Below are 16,801 nucleotides of genomic sequence, written 5' to 3' on the forward strand. Positions count from 1 at the left end.
ATCTATCAAATTGCATAGCTTCACTGTGAATAAGAAAGAATTCTTTTAAACTTTTTTTAAAGAATTTTATTTATTTATTTTTTTAATTTTTCTTTTTTCTTTTTTCTTTTTTTTTTATAATTTGAACAAAAAAATTGGGGGTTACTCATTTAGTGGATGTTTTAATGTTGTAATTACTAGTATTTCCAGATAAGGTATAAGATAAAGTATAACCATTCAGTTGAAAACCCCTAAATGTTAAATAAGAAATTAAATAAAAAGAACTCTTGTTTTGGTTTGGTTGAGCAGATCACGACATTTTAAACACCCTATATGTCTATCGATGGCTGTGTGCCGGTGACCTTTAAATTCACGCATGCGCAGTGACGCCATACACGTGTGTGATATTGATGTGTTTGTACCGTGGTGGAAGGGTTTGGACTTTTGGTGGTGGGTTTCTGTGACCGATTTTCCCGTTTAGATCAAATAATTCATTTCAATTTTAGTTTGAATCAAGTCTGGAAACTGTCGAGAACATCAGGATATCAAAATGTATAGCTGTAGTATGCAGCTTTCCCTGTTAACTGTATTTGTTCTTAGCGGTACATGTACGTGGCATAAATTTGCTACTGCAAGTTTCACGGCGAATGGCACCGCACCATCAGCGATAGAGATTTCGGCTGAACTATTTTCTCAAAAACTTGTCTCTGAATGGGGGACGAATGGAGTTGTAGATTCTGCACAGCTTGGGAAGATTCTTGAACGGCTTGGCATATATGATGAGACTCATGGTCCTGAGGGTGTGCAGGATGTGGAGCAAAAGTCTAACGTAAGTTCAGTGCAGTGGTCATTGTTGATCATGCTTGATCCTGAATGATGGTGCATGGTGGTAGGTTTAAATGCAAAAATACAATTTCAACAACCCTTCCTATACATGTACCTTTGTACAGGAATCAACCATTGTTAATTCCACACTTGCACAGTAGCGTATACGCAAACGCAAGCACTAATGTACGCGTGAGCTTACTCATGTTACTCGAGAACTCTAGGCTAGCTTTGAATTTGCACACGATAGTTACGCATTCGAAGCTAGAGTGTGTTGCTATAGTTTTTCGGTTGGACAGCAGTGGTGGTTTTTTATTCTGTTATTAATGTTGAAATTTGGATGAAAGTTATTTCGATGAGTCAACTGTATCTTTTGAGCAAGATTTGCCTATTTTGGACAGTCTAAAATTTTGCTGAAGGCCAATTCCACCGTTACGGATGTTACAGATACATGCAACTTGCAACTTTTATGTGAATAGCACACATGTTTGCTGTTAGGATAACACTTTATTTCTTAGTATGCTACTACATGTGTAGTACACTCTACAGAAATTAGAAAGCAGCGTTACTGTGAAAGTGCCTGCCTTTTTTGACAGATGGTACATATCCTTAAATCTCCATTCAGTTCTATGTTTTATTTTTTTCTGTTAACTATATTGAGCAAGCCCTGACTCCATTCTATGTAAACATGAAAAGCAAGTTTGAAATTAATACTCCTAATTGTCCTACACTGTTGATTTAGTGTTACGGACGTTACATTTTATCTCAAATGTAACATCTGTAACGTACGTTTTACATTATGAAAAAAAAAATGTCAAGGTGCTTCCTCAGATTTTTTTCTTCACAATCTTGAAGTAGGTCTGACATCAATCTATGGAGGCATGATTAGCAAGTTTGAAATAAATGCTCCTGTTTTGAGCAATAATGTTTCCAAATTTTGTTACGGACGTTACAAAAGGCACTTTTGGCATGGAATTGGCCTGAAGTGTAATTTTAGCAACATTTTTGATGCAGTCGCCAGTCGTGATCGGCTGTGTTTACTTCTGAACTTCCATTGCTTCACACGATGTCATGCTTCAGATTTTGAATGCGAATCCGGCTAGATTTTGAATGCAATGGTCTCTAGCCTACATGTAGAATGTCAAGCTATCGGTGAGTAAATTCTTGGCTAGACTTCTCGAGCAAGCGTGAGCGCGTAAATTTGTCATGCCTGGAGGCTTGAACCTATGTGTGCATACACACTTACAAATTCTAAATTGAATTCCATATTTTTTTTTGGAGGTAGCGGCTAATGGGCTAAACATTGCCGCTTTATTTTGTAGTTTAATTGCTAAAATCACTGATCTTTTTGTAAGGGTGAGTGGCAATGATTAACTGATATTCCTCATGAAATAATCTTAATTATACGATCTTTAGCTTGTTTTCGTTGTTGAAAGGGATTCAATCATGTTTCACAGTTGTTCATTGATCACCGTTTAAAAACTCGTGTCCGGGGCGTCTGCATGGTTTACTTCGCTCAACCACGCAGACGACGCGGACGCATCGCTGTTAAACGGTGATGAACAATGGTGAAACATGATTGAATCCCTAATTGAACTACAGTAAATCTTGCTCGATGCTCGAGATAGACGTCTATTGCCACAAATTTGTTTCACATTCGAGATTGACCTGAGCATTGTTGATGAGATTTTGGTGTAAATAGATCCTGTACATGTATTTCTCATTGCCCCAGTACTGAAATTTGATCATGATTCAGTGTTGTGAGTCTTTAAATTACCGGTTAATTTACATGGTAAATTACCTGTAATTTACCGCCATCTTAATTTACCATCGTGGTAAAATATGGTAAAATAAGTAAATTAAGTAAAATATGAAATGAAAGGATTTTTTTCATTAAAACTTCTATTAATATTATTTTTATATGTTTGTTTTATAGTAGATGCCAATTTTGTTTGCAATATTTGCACAACTTACTTGAAATAATGATGTTGTAGAACCCTGCTACCTATAACTGCCCATACTGTACTAGTGTACAATAGACTAAAGTAGCTAGTAGAGAAAGTGCCGGTGATTGTGCATTCAGTTGATCATCATGTCCTTGTGATTTGCAAGTTCATTTATTGCATTTAATTTTTAAACACTCATATTAAAGCAAGAAATAAAACAATAACACCTCAAAACCTTCACATATTAAATCTTATACAGGCTAATGAAATTATGAAAGCACTGAAACTGAAAGCAGCTACCAACCCCCAAGCCCCCTTGATGGTGGTTCCAAAGTTTGAGGGATTGATCATGGCTTGACTATCTCACAAACTTTCTATATTTTTTAAACATTTTAAGCAGGCTTAGGCGATATTTAGATTTTCGAAAATAATCAATTTTTTTTAATCGGTACTCAATTATTTAAAAACACCTTAATCAAAATATCAAGATTTAGATTTTATCGAAAATAATCAACTGTTTTTCAAAGCAAACAGATAGATATTAAAGTAATTTTTTTCAACTGATAGGTGGTTTGTAAAGTAGTTGCATCTTTATAAGTGATTATTAGCTGAAACTAAAACCAGAATAACAAGTGAAACAACTGTTAAACACATCATCATTCAGAATATAATGCTCTTTGTCTCTGTTTTACCAAAATGTTCCCTGTGTATTTTGGGTACCACTGTAAAACAACATCATTTATTCTAAATGTATGTAAGTTGTAGGTAGCATCCTTGAACTTGAAGTATAACTTTTGACAAGTTGACTTTTAAACCAGATCCAAACACGAATGTCCAGGTTCATTAGTCATGAGATAGGGTGAACACAGTCGGACATAAGCGTGACAATTTTTTTGTATATCCACTCACGAGTACCATACGTGATGTATGCCAGCGTGTGTAACTTGTGATTGGTTAGTATTGCACAAGGTTGTGGGTTTGCGTTGTAAATGTAAGTTTGAAATATCACGAAATCGATCGCTGTGTTAATTCAATTGAAATTCCTAGTATAAATGTTCTACCATGAAAATGAAAACATGTATGTGATTGCATAAAAACTGAATGTATTTTTCTCAGGCGTTATAGTCCAGTGCCAAGTGGCTAGACAGGCTCTGTGTATGTGTGTTGTTATGACAGAAAACATTGAAACACTTGCTAAAATGTATGTAAATACTACATGACTTTTGTTTCACTTCTTTCAACTTCAGCTTTATTTATGAAGCTGATTTTCATCTGGAAAGGTATTCAACAAAACAGGACTGTGTTCAAGTATCATGTGTAGCTCTTAATTAGAAAAGAATTGAATTTATTGTTAATTTGAACTATTTTATAATTTACTTAATTTACTTATTTTACCATTTTTTACGGTAATTTACCGATAATTTACTGCCATTTTTAATTTACCGGTAAATTAACAACACTGTCATGATTCATGAGCAATGTGAGATTATTTACAAAGCTGTAAATATGGCATACCTTCAGTTCTTTTGCTGTTACAAATTTACAATGCATGAATGATCGTGACAGGACCACAATGCAATTTGCACCAACATATTGGCTTGCTAATTATTAAAATCACATTTTATACTCTGAAAATGTTTCTTTGTGGATGCATTTGACCCACTCTGACCATGGACGTACTAAAATTTAGTACGTCCATGCTCTGATTTCAAAACCAAGAACAAGTTGCATTTTTGACATTTCATGATTTTAATAAAATGTAAGCAATAGACAGTAAGCTTTAAAATGATACCAAAATTATAAATAGCATCAATACTTTTCAAGATATTGATAATTTTGTAAATGATACCAGATATTCTTGCCAAATTGCTATTCTGAGTAATGGCCGATTAGTTTCCTGCCTTACAATGTACACATGATTGAATAGGGATTATCATAGTTCAACTGTTATTTATTGATTATAATAAACCTCTTTTTAATAAATACTTTCAAGGATTTGAAATTCTACTTAGTCCCACAGCAGGGCCAGAGCTCTGCAGCAGGGCATAATATAGCTGGTATCGCATCTATAGCAAAATGCTCCACATTTTATGAAAAATGCTACACAATTTTATGGTATTTTGCATGTAAAAGACACAATTGCTATACAAATTAAGAAATTTGTTAGTTTTTGCTACACATATTGCCTACCGGCCATGAAAAAAAAAAGAAATTGTTTGCTTGTTAGAGCTGGTCACATATTAGGGCATGATATTTGACATTGTACCATAAGTTTGAAGAAAATCCATGTCCTAAACCAATAGGGTCACCCTTAAATGGTAACCAGCAAAACATGAAACTAAGGCAAGAAAGGCAAAAAATACAGGTCAGTGTACCACAGTGTGTAGGTACATGTACACATGTTATACAAACAGTGTCCAAAATAAGGAAAATATTGAATTCTGCTTGTCCTCAAAACATTTTGGTTGTCCCCAAAATATATGTGATGTTTTTGAGTGCAAAGAATCAAAATAGTGGTTTTCCAGGGGATAAGTACATAGCTCAATATGGTTGTCCCCACTGATTTTTGGACAAGAGGACAAGAGGATTCAAGTGCTTATTTCGAACACTGTATACAAATATTGAATGTTTATTGAGTACAATGGTAAGAATATATTGAGGTGAAATATGGATGGTTCCATTCAACAACGCTTTGCTTAGTTCAAAAGAATTGTTCATATTTTACCTCATGAAAATATTCTTTCCATTGTACAATACAAATATTGAATGACTGAAGAGGTTCATCAGGTCTGTTGATTAAACAGCTAATAAAAGTTCTTTGTCAAGACCAAAAGGAAAACTTTGTCAGCAGAAAAATGTAAGGTCTTGACAAAAACTTTTATTAGCTAACAAATATTGAATGTTTATGAGTACAATAGTAAGAATATTTTCATGAGGTGAAATATGGACTGTTCCATTCAACAAGGCTTTGCTGAATGCATTCGGGAGATAGAGTTGACAGCCCTGAGCCCACTACGAACCATCAATCAATGCAGTCCATTTACAAGAGCTCTGCCCATCTATCCTGTATTGAACTGCTGCAGGTCAATGTGCCTTCCCAAAAAGCATATATATAAAAACTTTATTTCACCTCTTTTGACACAGTGTTCAGCAGAGAATGTGCTAGCTACCCATGGACTGGATGTGCCGTCAATCAATGCTGTCCAATTGCAAGAGCTCTGCCCATCTATCCTGTATTCAGCTGCTGCAGGGCGATGTGCCTTCCCAAAGCTGCTGGAAAAGCTGGAATCTGGCAAGAATGAGACGGACACATCACCAACCCCTGCTGAAGGTAAGTCATCTTGGGTGGTGAATATGGTTTAGGACAGGGCCTGTGCCCCTCATCATGAGGTGCTGGGTTAGATCCCGGTTTAGATCACTTGGTAGACAGAGTTAGATTTCCTAAACAGGTTCTGTATACAGATTCCTATCGCTGTGCGGACCCCAGAGGAACACTGCTGCCTAGCTACTTTGCGACTACTGTCTAGGTCCCAGTGTGTGTACTGTACATGTAATTCTGATTTGTGTACTGTAGAGTACCCACACAGGTACTCAATGTACCAATGAAGTAATTGAGCAGCAGTGTACCTCAGCAGCAATAGGAATTTGGTTGTGTAATTGGTGGTTAAGGGGTGGAAAATAGTGGATGAAGTCCTGAGGCTAGGAGGGCAGGGGTACTGTAAAACTTTTTTTGGGATTAATTGTTCATGCATTGCCAATTCTGAATTGTTTCACTTGTTTTTAAATTTGTGACTCCAAGCTTCCTTACATTGACCCATACATTGTTGCTGCTGAAGCTTCTGCAGGTTGATGTGCCTTCCCAAAACGGATGTTATATATGCAGACTTCCATATCTTTTGACACAGAGTTAAGCAGAGAATGTGATAGCCAGTCATTGACAATCAATGCATCACAAGAGCTCTGCATGTCCATCCATCCTGTTTTCAGCTGCTGTCATTTATTAATATTATATATTTTATTATGGTACTTTTGAGTATTATTATCTTGGTCATGTCAGTATAATTATGATTCCATAATTTCCATACAATTTTAATGATTCCATATAATTATAATGATGCCATATAATTAATTTTAATGATTCAATATAATTATATTTCATTTTATTCTTATTTCCGGTATAATTTATATTTCCGATATTATGAAAAATATTAATCCGTGATGTTAGAACGCCTGCCGTTTACGAGCTGATCAAACTATAGGGTGAATTTTGCAAAAGCAATAACAATCACCTGTTAAAAATTAATGGTAATTTTAAACTATAATTAATATAAACAGCTGTTCAAATTAATTGTTTTTACCTTGGGTTGCCCTTTTGCACCCAATTATGACAGTTGTGGTGCAATATACATGGGATCCAGAGCATTTTGAAGTGCATGCAGTCTTATCTATTTGCTCTTTGATGTAAATACATTTTTGTTACTTTCTGTACACAAATAATCAGGGACGGATTTACTTTTTTTGAGGCCCTGGGCCAGGCCAAAATTTGGAGGCCCCCAAACGCACCGTGATGAAGGTATATGCACTTAAGTGGCCAAGTTTTTAGATTTTACTAGGATATTTGCGTGCGAAAACAATTCAAATTTAGACTATTTTAGCCCAAATTGAAGCTGAATTTTACTATATAACAAGCCAGTGCGTGCGAAGCGCGTAAATTTTGCAATATTTCTACCCTATTTTGGCCCAAAACATTGTGTTTTTTGACTAAAATGGAAGATGCCCATTGCACATGGCAATTTTGAGGGGTCCGTCTGGCCCTATGGTAAATCCGCCCTGCAAATAATAAAGCGACATCTGGTCTGGCCATGTTCTTTTTTTTCAATTTACTTTTATATTTTCAATTGGCAATTTGAAGTGTTCGTGAGACAGTCCGTCAAACACAAAGTTAGTGAAATGTGGTATCATTCATTCATTTCATTCGGCTGTGAAATAGGCGACTACAAAGTTTCTCTATGTACTACTCAGTGTCATGATCAATCCAATTGATCATTAGATCTTAATTAGTAATTATCAAGCTCTGCTTGTCAAGCGTTTTTAATCGCGCCATTTGTTGCATGGTCTTTCAGCGTCCAGCGAGTCTAACAAGCGAGACGCGACTGGAATAATATAAATTGTTTTGAGGGAAAGAAAAGGGGCATTCTTTGATTCGGGTTTAGAGCTCGAGAGAGCAGTCATATATTTATAAGCAGCTGAAGGGCCAGAGCCAAAAATGGTCATCACTCAACCTAAAATTTAGAAATTGTCACAGGAGTGAATTTCTCATCTAGTCTAATGGACTACTTGTAGTCTTATGAATCGGCAAAAAAAAGTAAAATTTGCCCGTCAATTTCGAGATGCAAGCAATAAAATACACTTGTAGCGCCCTCTCTGTGTGGCGGGACGGAATTGTTAAATTTGATGTTACATGTACTACATATTTAAAAAAGATAGGATTTTTTTGTTTATGGTATTATAAAGGACTAAAGGTCTTCTGTAGAGACTACAATTTAAAAGGTCTATCAAAATTCTGTCTCGCCACAAACGGGAATTTTGGCTCTGGCCCTGAAGTGAATATTAAAGATTCACGTATACACATATTAAAATGCTTATACATTGATATTATTATATGAACTAGTGAAGATAATTATGGAAATCTCCACGATCGACTCCCCTCTCCAAGCCTAAACCTTGAGTCGAATTATCACAACTATGAAGGGTGGCATCTGGCAGTAAAAAGTTGTCAAAGTTGTAAGTTGTATAACTTTTAGTTGGGGTGCAAAGTGTACTGTGATAGGGCTTCTTTTGAACCTGAAACACATAAAAAAGTTTTCTTACAATTGGACATTATTAACGACAACATTTTGAAATTCTTCAAATTTATTTTTTCAGTATGGGGTTATGGTTTTCTCTTTGTGACAATCATCAATCTTGGTGCTCTGCTTGGTATTTGGGTGGTGCCCATCATGAATAAGAAGCTTTACAAGATGGTTCTGATGTTTCTTATTTGTCTGGCTGTTGGTACCCTGTGTGGCAATGCTCTTCTCAGTCTGATACCAGAGGTAAGTTGATTCCTTCAGATTTCCCTCCGAGATATAGATCTAAGGCCTAAAACAAATTATTTGATTGGCGTAACCCGACCTACCCTAAAATTAGGCCTGACCTTTTTTTTTTTTTTTTTTTTAATTTAGAAAAAAGAAGAAAAAAAGATCCAATGCCTTTATCAAGTGCAATTTATAGCTTTAAAAGTTTTACCACAGAGAATGTCCTTGAATATACTAAAAAAAATCCCTTCCTACATTTACCCACCTGAATGTTTTTTATGTTACTCCAATCAAACAATTTTTTAGGCCTAACTGGATAAATCTTTTCAACAGTAGACCCTCCCTCGGGTCTGTGGATAATGTCTGGTAATGTAGACTGATATGGGTGTTAGATATGTTTTGAGATAGGATTTGAAATTTGGATTATGGTTAAAAAAATGAGGGATAAGGTTATTAAACAAGCCCTCTATATATTTTCAAAAGATCCAATGTGAAGTCAGAAAATCAGAGAAAAATGCCGAAGTCCGTAAGACTGAAATGTAATATCCATAGCAACCTGTAATGGTTCAAATTCAAAACTGGCCTCTGTTAGGTAGGACTATATCATCTAAGAAAACAGCAATGTTTATTTTTGCACAAACCAGGTCAAAACATGACAAGTCCAATGATAGATAACCATTATTAGCCTACCCGGGACTGAAAGCCGAGCCACAGATTTATGTCATATAGTTAAGGTATATAAATAAAACTTCTTACATGTCTCAAACCTATTTCACTGATGAGCAGAAAGGAAAATTTATATTTTTTACACAATAGTGGAATTATTGGCCTTCGTACTAGTTTATGGAGTCTGCATGTGCCCCTGTATAGGATTATATCAGGGCTTCAACAGGCTCGATGTTTCCTATATTTTTAAGATATTTCTATATTTCCCTTGAGTTTTAAAAAGCCCTATGATCCTTGTATTTTTTAATCAAATGTAAACCAGCTTTTGCTGCTTAAGGTCTTTTAATTGAGCATTAATGCCTTTTTGGCTCCATTTTGTACTCCAAATACATAAAACCCCAAGAGCTTCCAGGGGGGGGCTGAAATGTAATATCCAAATTTCTATAATTTCAGGTTGCATTTTCAAGTTGCATTTTTGTCCTTAATTCCTGGAACAGTTAATGTAATCCTATTCATCCTAATGCCCACACTATTCTGGATCCCAGAAAACTATGGAACAATTCTTTTGGATTAAATATATTATTTTGTTTTGTTAAATGAAATGCAACTAAAATCATAAATCTTTATTTTATACAAGGTATGGTCATATTCAGAAAACATATTTAAAAACGTAATGCAAAACATTGTGACATATTGTTATTTAAAGTGTTTTAACTGTAATGTTTTCCAAAATGTTTGCCAAAAATATTTTACAATAACATTTCGCAACATTTAAACAACCCAACATTTTTACAAAGTTATTAAAAAGGTGTTGACCTACATGTAAACCAATACATGTTTATAACATTTTAAAAACATATATAGCTGGGACACAGCTTGATTTGGGCAGGCTTATTGATGATGTAATTCAGTAATCCAAACAGTGTTGTAGCTATACATTGTACTGTATGTACAATGTAGCAGAGTTTGACTGCTTGTAGCCAGGTCTTATATTAAGAATGCGTGGACCAGGAGCTAAAATGAGCTCCTGGTCCCAAAGATGGCTCCTGGTCCTATAGTTTGTAGTGTAACCTATTGGATATACCAGGACCCAAAAAAAGCCTGGGTGCCTGGTTAATATAAGCCTTACTTGTAGCATTTCCAGAACAAAATCAGTAGTTTATACAAACTGAACCAGATTTATGAATTATGGTCACTGGGTTAAACCTTGCAAGACACCATGTTTATTGGGCTTAAAATCAACATTACCCATGTGGCAGATTTTAAAAATATCTTTCACAAAAATGGTGAGTATTGGGGTTCAATTGGAATTACAATACATGTAAAGCACTAGGCAGCTCAATTTAAATTTCATACATGTACACCCTCTGAGAAAGATCAATCTGAATCTCCTACAGAGGAGGGTGAGTTTCAAATGCACAAAAGAGTTAGACAGGTCTAAAGTTAGACCTGGTCTAAGTGGAATTTAGCTCCATCAGGAATGGTCCTTTACTATTATTTCCTTTCTAGGGTGTAGCTAGCAAATTCTAAAGATTTAAATGCAGTTCAAAACTGGAATACCTTCATATTATGCTATGAAGCATTTTCATCCAAGATTTCTAACATATATATTTTTTTCCATTCTAAATATCTTCTTTCTTGATTGTAGGCACATGGTATGCTAGTTGATGAGATCGGTGAGCTATTCATATGGAAGAACATGACAGTTGTTGGTGGCATCTACCTGTTCTTTTTGACGGAAAGAATTTTAAAAATTATTTCTCAACTACGAAGGGTAAGGACATAAGTTTGTATCATAGTGCAAGATGTTTTCATGGGGACAGGCATCAGTAATTAAAGCCATATTATAACATTTTCATACAAAATAGATTAGTATTTCTTTGCCATAAAACGTTAGCTTTTACTGCCAGATATATCGCCTTATATTTTTTAGCCGAACAACTAAGGCAAAGCAAAGAAAATTTGAATTTACTACCAGCACCGATGTCGCCATGTCATTATCACTCCTTGATCGTGTTATGATACAACCCTTTTTGTGTAGATCACCGTCCCACACATCACACACCATGTTCATATTGTGATACATCGTGTATGCGTTCGACTAATAATTCCATCGTTATAATAAAACAAAGGTTCCTGGGTTTTATTCAAAATCTCGGATTTTGACAAAACTAAAGTACAATATAACCGTGTAAAAAAAAGGATTTTGAAAAATATTGAGGGCGTCCTCCTCAGTAAATGTTATAATATGGCTTTAAGCTGAATGTATGTTTTATCTTGTTGCTGATTTTGAGTAAAAATAACTCCTGGAAATTGGGTAGGATTGTGAAATTTGAACAGCATACCCTGTTAAAAAGTAATTGAGGTACCCCCTCCTCCCCTTTCCTGGTTCAGGTGAATGTGTCACCAAGAACCATTATTTGTGACAATTGATATCATAGTACTATTTCAGTAGGGGTGGGGTAATCAGAATCAAACTTTGAAATAATATGCATTTGAATTAAAAATATAACCGGTGCTGTAATGTCTAACATCTACACATACTAATATATTTGCTTCTCTTTTATTTACACAGCCGTGACGTTAGTCACGGCCAGCGTTCGAAATTTTGGTTGTCCGGTTGCCCGGGACAACTAAAAAAGTCACCGGACAACCAAAAATACTGATTCGGTTGTCCGCCGGACAACCATAAGTCTAGCCAAAAGGCACATTTGTAGGCCTACGGACAACCAAAAACTTATAGACGGACAACCAGAAATTGTAATCTGGTTGTCCGTGGGACAACCATTTATTTTTCCTAAATTCGATCACTGGTCACGGCTGTGTCTTTTTTCTTACAGGATCTTCTTCTTCTTCTGTCAACCATTACATTTGCTCTAGCACTCACATGCTTACATCGATTTTGACCTAACTTGGTCACAATGATCATTGACCATGCCCCTACATGTCACATGAAACTCATGAGGTCAAAGGTCACGCAGGGGGTCAAAAACGTGTTTTCAACTAAAAATGCATCTTCTCCTACAACTTACGTAGGACAGCGACCCCACTTGCACACATGCATTGTTATTACCCAGTGCCTATGTGGTGTACACAGATTTGGGGTCAAAGGTCATTAAGGGGTCACTTCCGGTATAAAACGAAAAACCTTTAAAATGCATCTTCTTCCACAAATTATGTGGGACAGAGACGCCACTTGCACACATGTATTGTTATTACCCAGTGTCTATGGGGTGTACACAGATTTGGGGTCAAAGGTCATTAAGGGGTCACTTCGGTAAAAAGCGAAATATCTTAAAAAATTGTATAAGCAAAGTAAAACACAGGACAGTAACGGTATGTTCACACGTGATCTGCAGTCACCCAATGTATATGTGGTATTTTTTTATTTGGGGTCAAATCTCATTAAGGGGTCACTTCCGGTATAAAACGAAATACCTTTAAAATGCATCTTCTTCCACAGATTCTGTAGGACAGTGGCGCCACTTGCACACATGCATTGTTATTACCCAGTGTCTATGGGGTGTACACAGATTTGGGGTCAAAGGTCATTAAGGGGTCACTTCGGTATAAAAGCGAAAAACCTTCAAAAATTTTTATTTGATAAGAAAAACATAGGACAGTAACAGTATGTTCACACATGAATTGTGGTTACCCAATTCATATGTGGTATTTTTTATTTGGGGTCAAATGTCATTAAGGGGTCACTTCCGGTCTGAGACGAAAAACCTTCAAAATGCCCCTTCTGCCACAAATAACATGGCAAAGTGATGCCACGTGCACACATACATTGACATTAGCCAATGTCTATGGGGTTTTCATATATTTTGGGGTCAAAGGTCATTAAGGGGTCACAACACGGCTGTGTTCGTGGTCTTAGACCACAGCTAAGTCTAGTTATTTTCTATTTCAGAGAAGTAAGCAAAACAATGGGAAAACCAAACCTCGTCATACTTTTCACACTACTGCTATGCATGATGACCAACCTTTAGATAATGGTGGAATCAGAATCACAGACGGTGGACAAGCCCTTACTTTGACTAACTCTGTGCACTCAGCAAAGAAGCTACATGTAGAGGTGCCATGCAATGCAGATATGGTAAGCTCACTTAAAAGCCAAATTAGGAGGGTTGTAGTCCCCTGGTCAGCATTCATAACCTCATTAATATACGCAGCAAGCGCGATCCAATCACAGCTAATAACTTTTAAATACGCGGACGCAAATGCATGTCATTGAAAAAGTATAATGACCGCATCTCGTGACGTAGCTAAGAGTATGCTCTACAATGACCGCATTGGGTGACATGTTACGCGTTCGAACAATTTACGCGGACGCTGGCCGCCGTATTTGGACATCGCATGATTGCGTGCTAGTTTGATTGGTCGCTCAAGCTGTACATTCGATTTTTTACAGTGAAAACGACAGATAAAGTTAAAATTGTGTTCTGTTTTCAAATTATAAGAAGAAAATGTGACGTAAATTGAATTAAAAATAGTGAAAAGTGACGGTTATGAATAAGGTTAATGACTTTGCATCAGTTATTTTTCGGGTATTGTGAATATCTAAACAGTAGAGAGATTGCGAAGAGGCGTTCACGGCAAACGCCATACAGATTCTGATTTCTGCATTTTGCGGTAGAAACGTCATAGTCCCGTTCACGTCCAAATTAGCCTCCTGCACAGCCAGTTTGTGTTGGTCCTAACGCTCGTCGTTCCTAGTATGTTCGTGATAGCCGCATAGGGTCTGAACCAAGACTACGTGTAAACGCAATTGCAATCATGATGGCGCTATGCTGAGACAAATAATCTAAAGGTAATAGGAAGCACCCATTGATTCACCTTGGGTGCATCGAACCAGAGAAGATTATCTTCTTTCATCGAACTACTTTCCCGGTATTGATATGCAAATCGACTGGCTGTATCTATAATGCTCTAAGCATTCAGTCCAGATTAGCGATATTTGAGTTTTGCGGGCTATTGGAAAATGAGTATAGGCCTATGTTCACACGTGTATGCTATTTGATGTTGGATGCCTAGGAAGTCGCCTTGGTGTATATTATTGGAACAAACTCCATTATCATATAAATAATACCCTGTTTACTTTCTAAAGCAAAATGAAATTAGATAATCTAAAATGCCTAGTTCGATTACTAACCAGCAAACACAAATATATTATAGAAAAGCGTTAAATGTCGGGTTAAAGGTTATGTGAGGGTCAAGGGCATTAAAAGTTTTAATAACATTCAAAAAACCTTTTGTTCAAAACTTGCTGATAAACATTCTAACACAATGGACACTTAAACATGTTTGCCAAATGATATTTTACTGTAGTATTTCGAATTTTGGCTTAAAATGTTGTAATATTTTTTCAGTATAACACGAGTTTTCATGATTTTTATATAAACATACATAGATATGTTATCAAAATGTTTTAACCAAAACCAAAAACACATGCATTATCATGTTTTAAAAACATTTTGGTGTTTGCTGAATAGTATCCATAAGCAAAACACTTTGACAGCTTTTTAATGCACAACGAAAAAGCAAGAAGAAAAATAGCGTTGCACGAACTTCTGTTTCCCGTCCCAAACAGACAATTATACGCATTTATGCCGTAACACGACACGATCTTGCCTAAAACACCTCTTCGAAGCTGATTTTTGGGCGACATTTTCCACACACAAATGAATAGGCAATCTGCCCGTTCAATTCTCGTCGAAAAAAAAAAATCGAAATTTGTTCACTTCTTCTTGTCTATACGAGATCAAATTTTAACCCCCAAAATGGATTTTATTACATGTCGGACTCTACTTGCTCTATTAGGGCTCATATTGAAATTCCCTTACACAGGAAGGTGTGCGCCATCCTGCAGCTTTCCTATGCTAGCTTTCTTTTGTTAAAATCCTGTGTGATTATAACACTGCAATTAGCCACTTAAATTAGGGAGCGCTTTCCTGGGTTGTGCGATGAGCCATAGTCAGTTTGTTTTCTTCCCATTCGTCATGGACCACTTCAAAAGGCAGGGTGTATCACTGATGCATATAATCCATCTTTATAATCCGTTTTATGACCGAGCTTTCCTGAGGCGTGGGCTTAGCGAGGGGAATCCTGCCTTCTTTCTGTGTGAAAGCGTGATAGGGTATTTCAATATGAGGCCTTAGGATACTTTGATTCGCTTCATAACATGATAAACATAACATTTTTCTGCATTTTATAATGCATTTTTTTGTCATTTTGGAATGTCATTTTTTGCTACCAACCGCAACGTAATCGCCTTACGGTAATTCCACGATTGACCAATTCACAATAGATTTCGCCCTGTAGAGGGCATACTAACTGATTTTCAACCAATGTAGCTTGCCGTTGGCGTTCCCGTGTCACGTGTCACGTAAATTTCGCCATCTCTCTATTGTGTTTTGGACCTTGGATTATCCAGCGGGGCTGCGCCCCTCGGGATATTCCTCGGTTCCAAAGCACAATGTTTAGATATTTCACAATACCCTCAAAACAACTGATGCGCAGTCATTAACCTCTAATCGGTACCTCATTGGGTCATTGTAACGTTATTCCCTTGGTTGTGTGTATCGATGGTCCATATAAGGTAAGCTGACAATATTATTTATAAGGTTTCCTGCAGTAGAACGGACGCGCCGCATCTATTGTTTTTTATACCGCAGCCCGCCGACACAATTAGTTGTTATCAGCTAATCTGTTTTATCACCGAAAAGTGTGAGACTGATCAATAAACACCATCGCATCGACGCAATACGAAGCCTACCGCGGTAAGCTTCCAGACCTTTGACCTCACGAAATTGGATAAAGTATGTTGCGCTGAAAAATCAAATTAGGTCGAGTACCACTGGCCACATAACTCCCCACCAAGTTACGTCACTGTACCCCATACGGATCTCCAGATAATCTGTTCACAAGGTATTTTGCTTATTACGCATATATATTATGCAAATTAGGTACTTAATACCATAATTTACGCTCAAAATCTAATCAGGTCAAGAACCTCTGGCCCCACTACTCCTCACCAAGTTACATCACTGTACCCCATACGGATCTCCAGATAAGCTGTTCACAAGGGTTTTTGCTTGATACGCATCAAATACGCATAAATTATGCAACTTAGGTACTTAATTACCATAGTTTGCGCTGAAAATCAAATCGGGTTGAGATCCTCTGGTCATACTACCCCCTACCACGTTATGTTGACCGTACCCACCAAGTTTCGTGCCCATACGACAGTTTTAGTCATTTGACCTCAGATGACCCCTGGATGACCTTGGGTGACCTTGGCGCACT

General features: G+C 36.7%; 1 protein-coding gene across 1 annotated transcript in view; it reads left to right on the plus strand.

Annotated features, from left to right (window-relative positions):
- Positions 1-407: 407 nt before the first annotated feature.
- LOC140166477 (metal cation symporter ZIP14-like) overlaps positions 408-16,801 on the plus strand; it is a 38,705-nt gene continuing 22,311 nt past the window's right edge. The window contains 5 exon segments of the mRNA XM_072189955.1: positions 408-808; positions 5,895-6,081; positions 8,676-8,845; positions 11,142-11,267; positions 13,407-13,592. Coding sequence (XP_072046056.1) covers positions 530-808; positions 5,895-6,081; positions 8,676-8,845; positions 11,142-11,267; positions 13,407-13,592 — 948 coding nt within the window. The 5' untranslated portion in view covers positions 408-529.

Source organism: Amphiura filiformis, chromosome 12 (genome assembly GCF_039555335.1).
Source record: "Amphiura filiformis chromosome 12, Afil_fr2py, whole genome shotgun sequence".
NCBI classification, from domain to species: Eukaryota; Metazoa; Echinodermata; class Ophiuroidea; order Amphilepidida; family Amphiuridae; genus Amphiura; species Amphiura filiformis.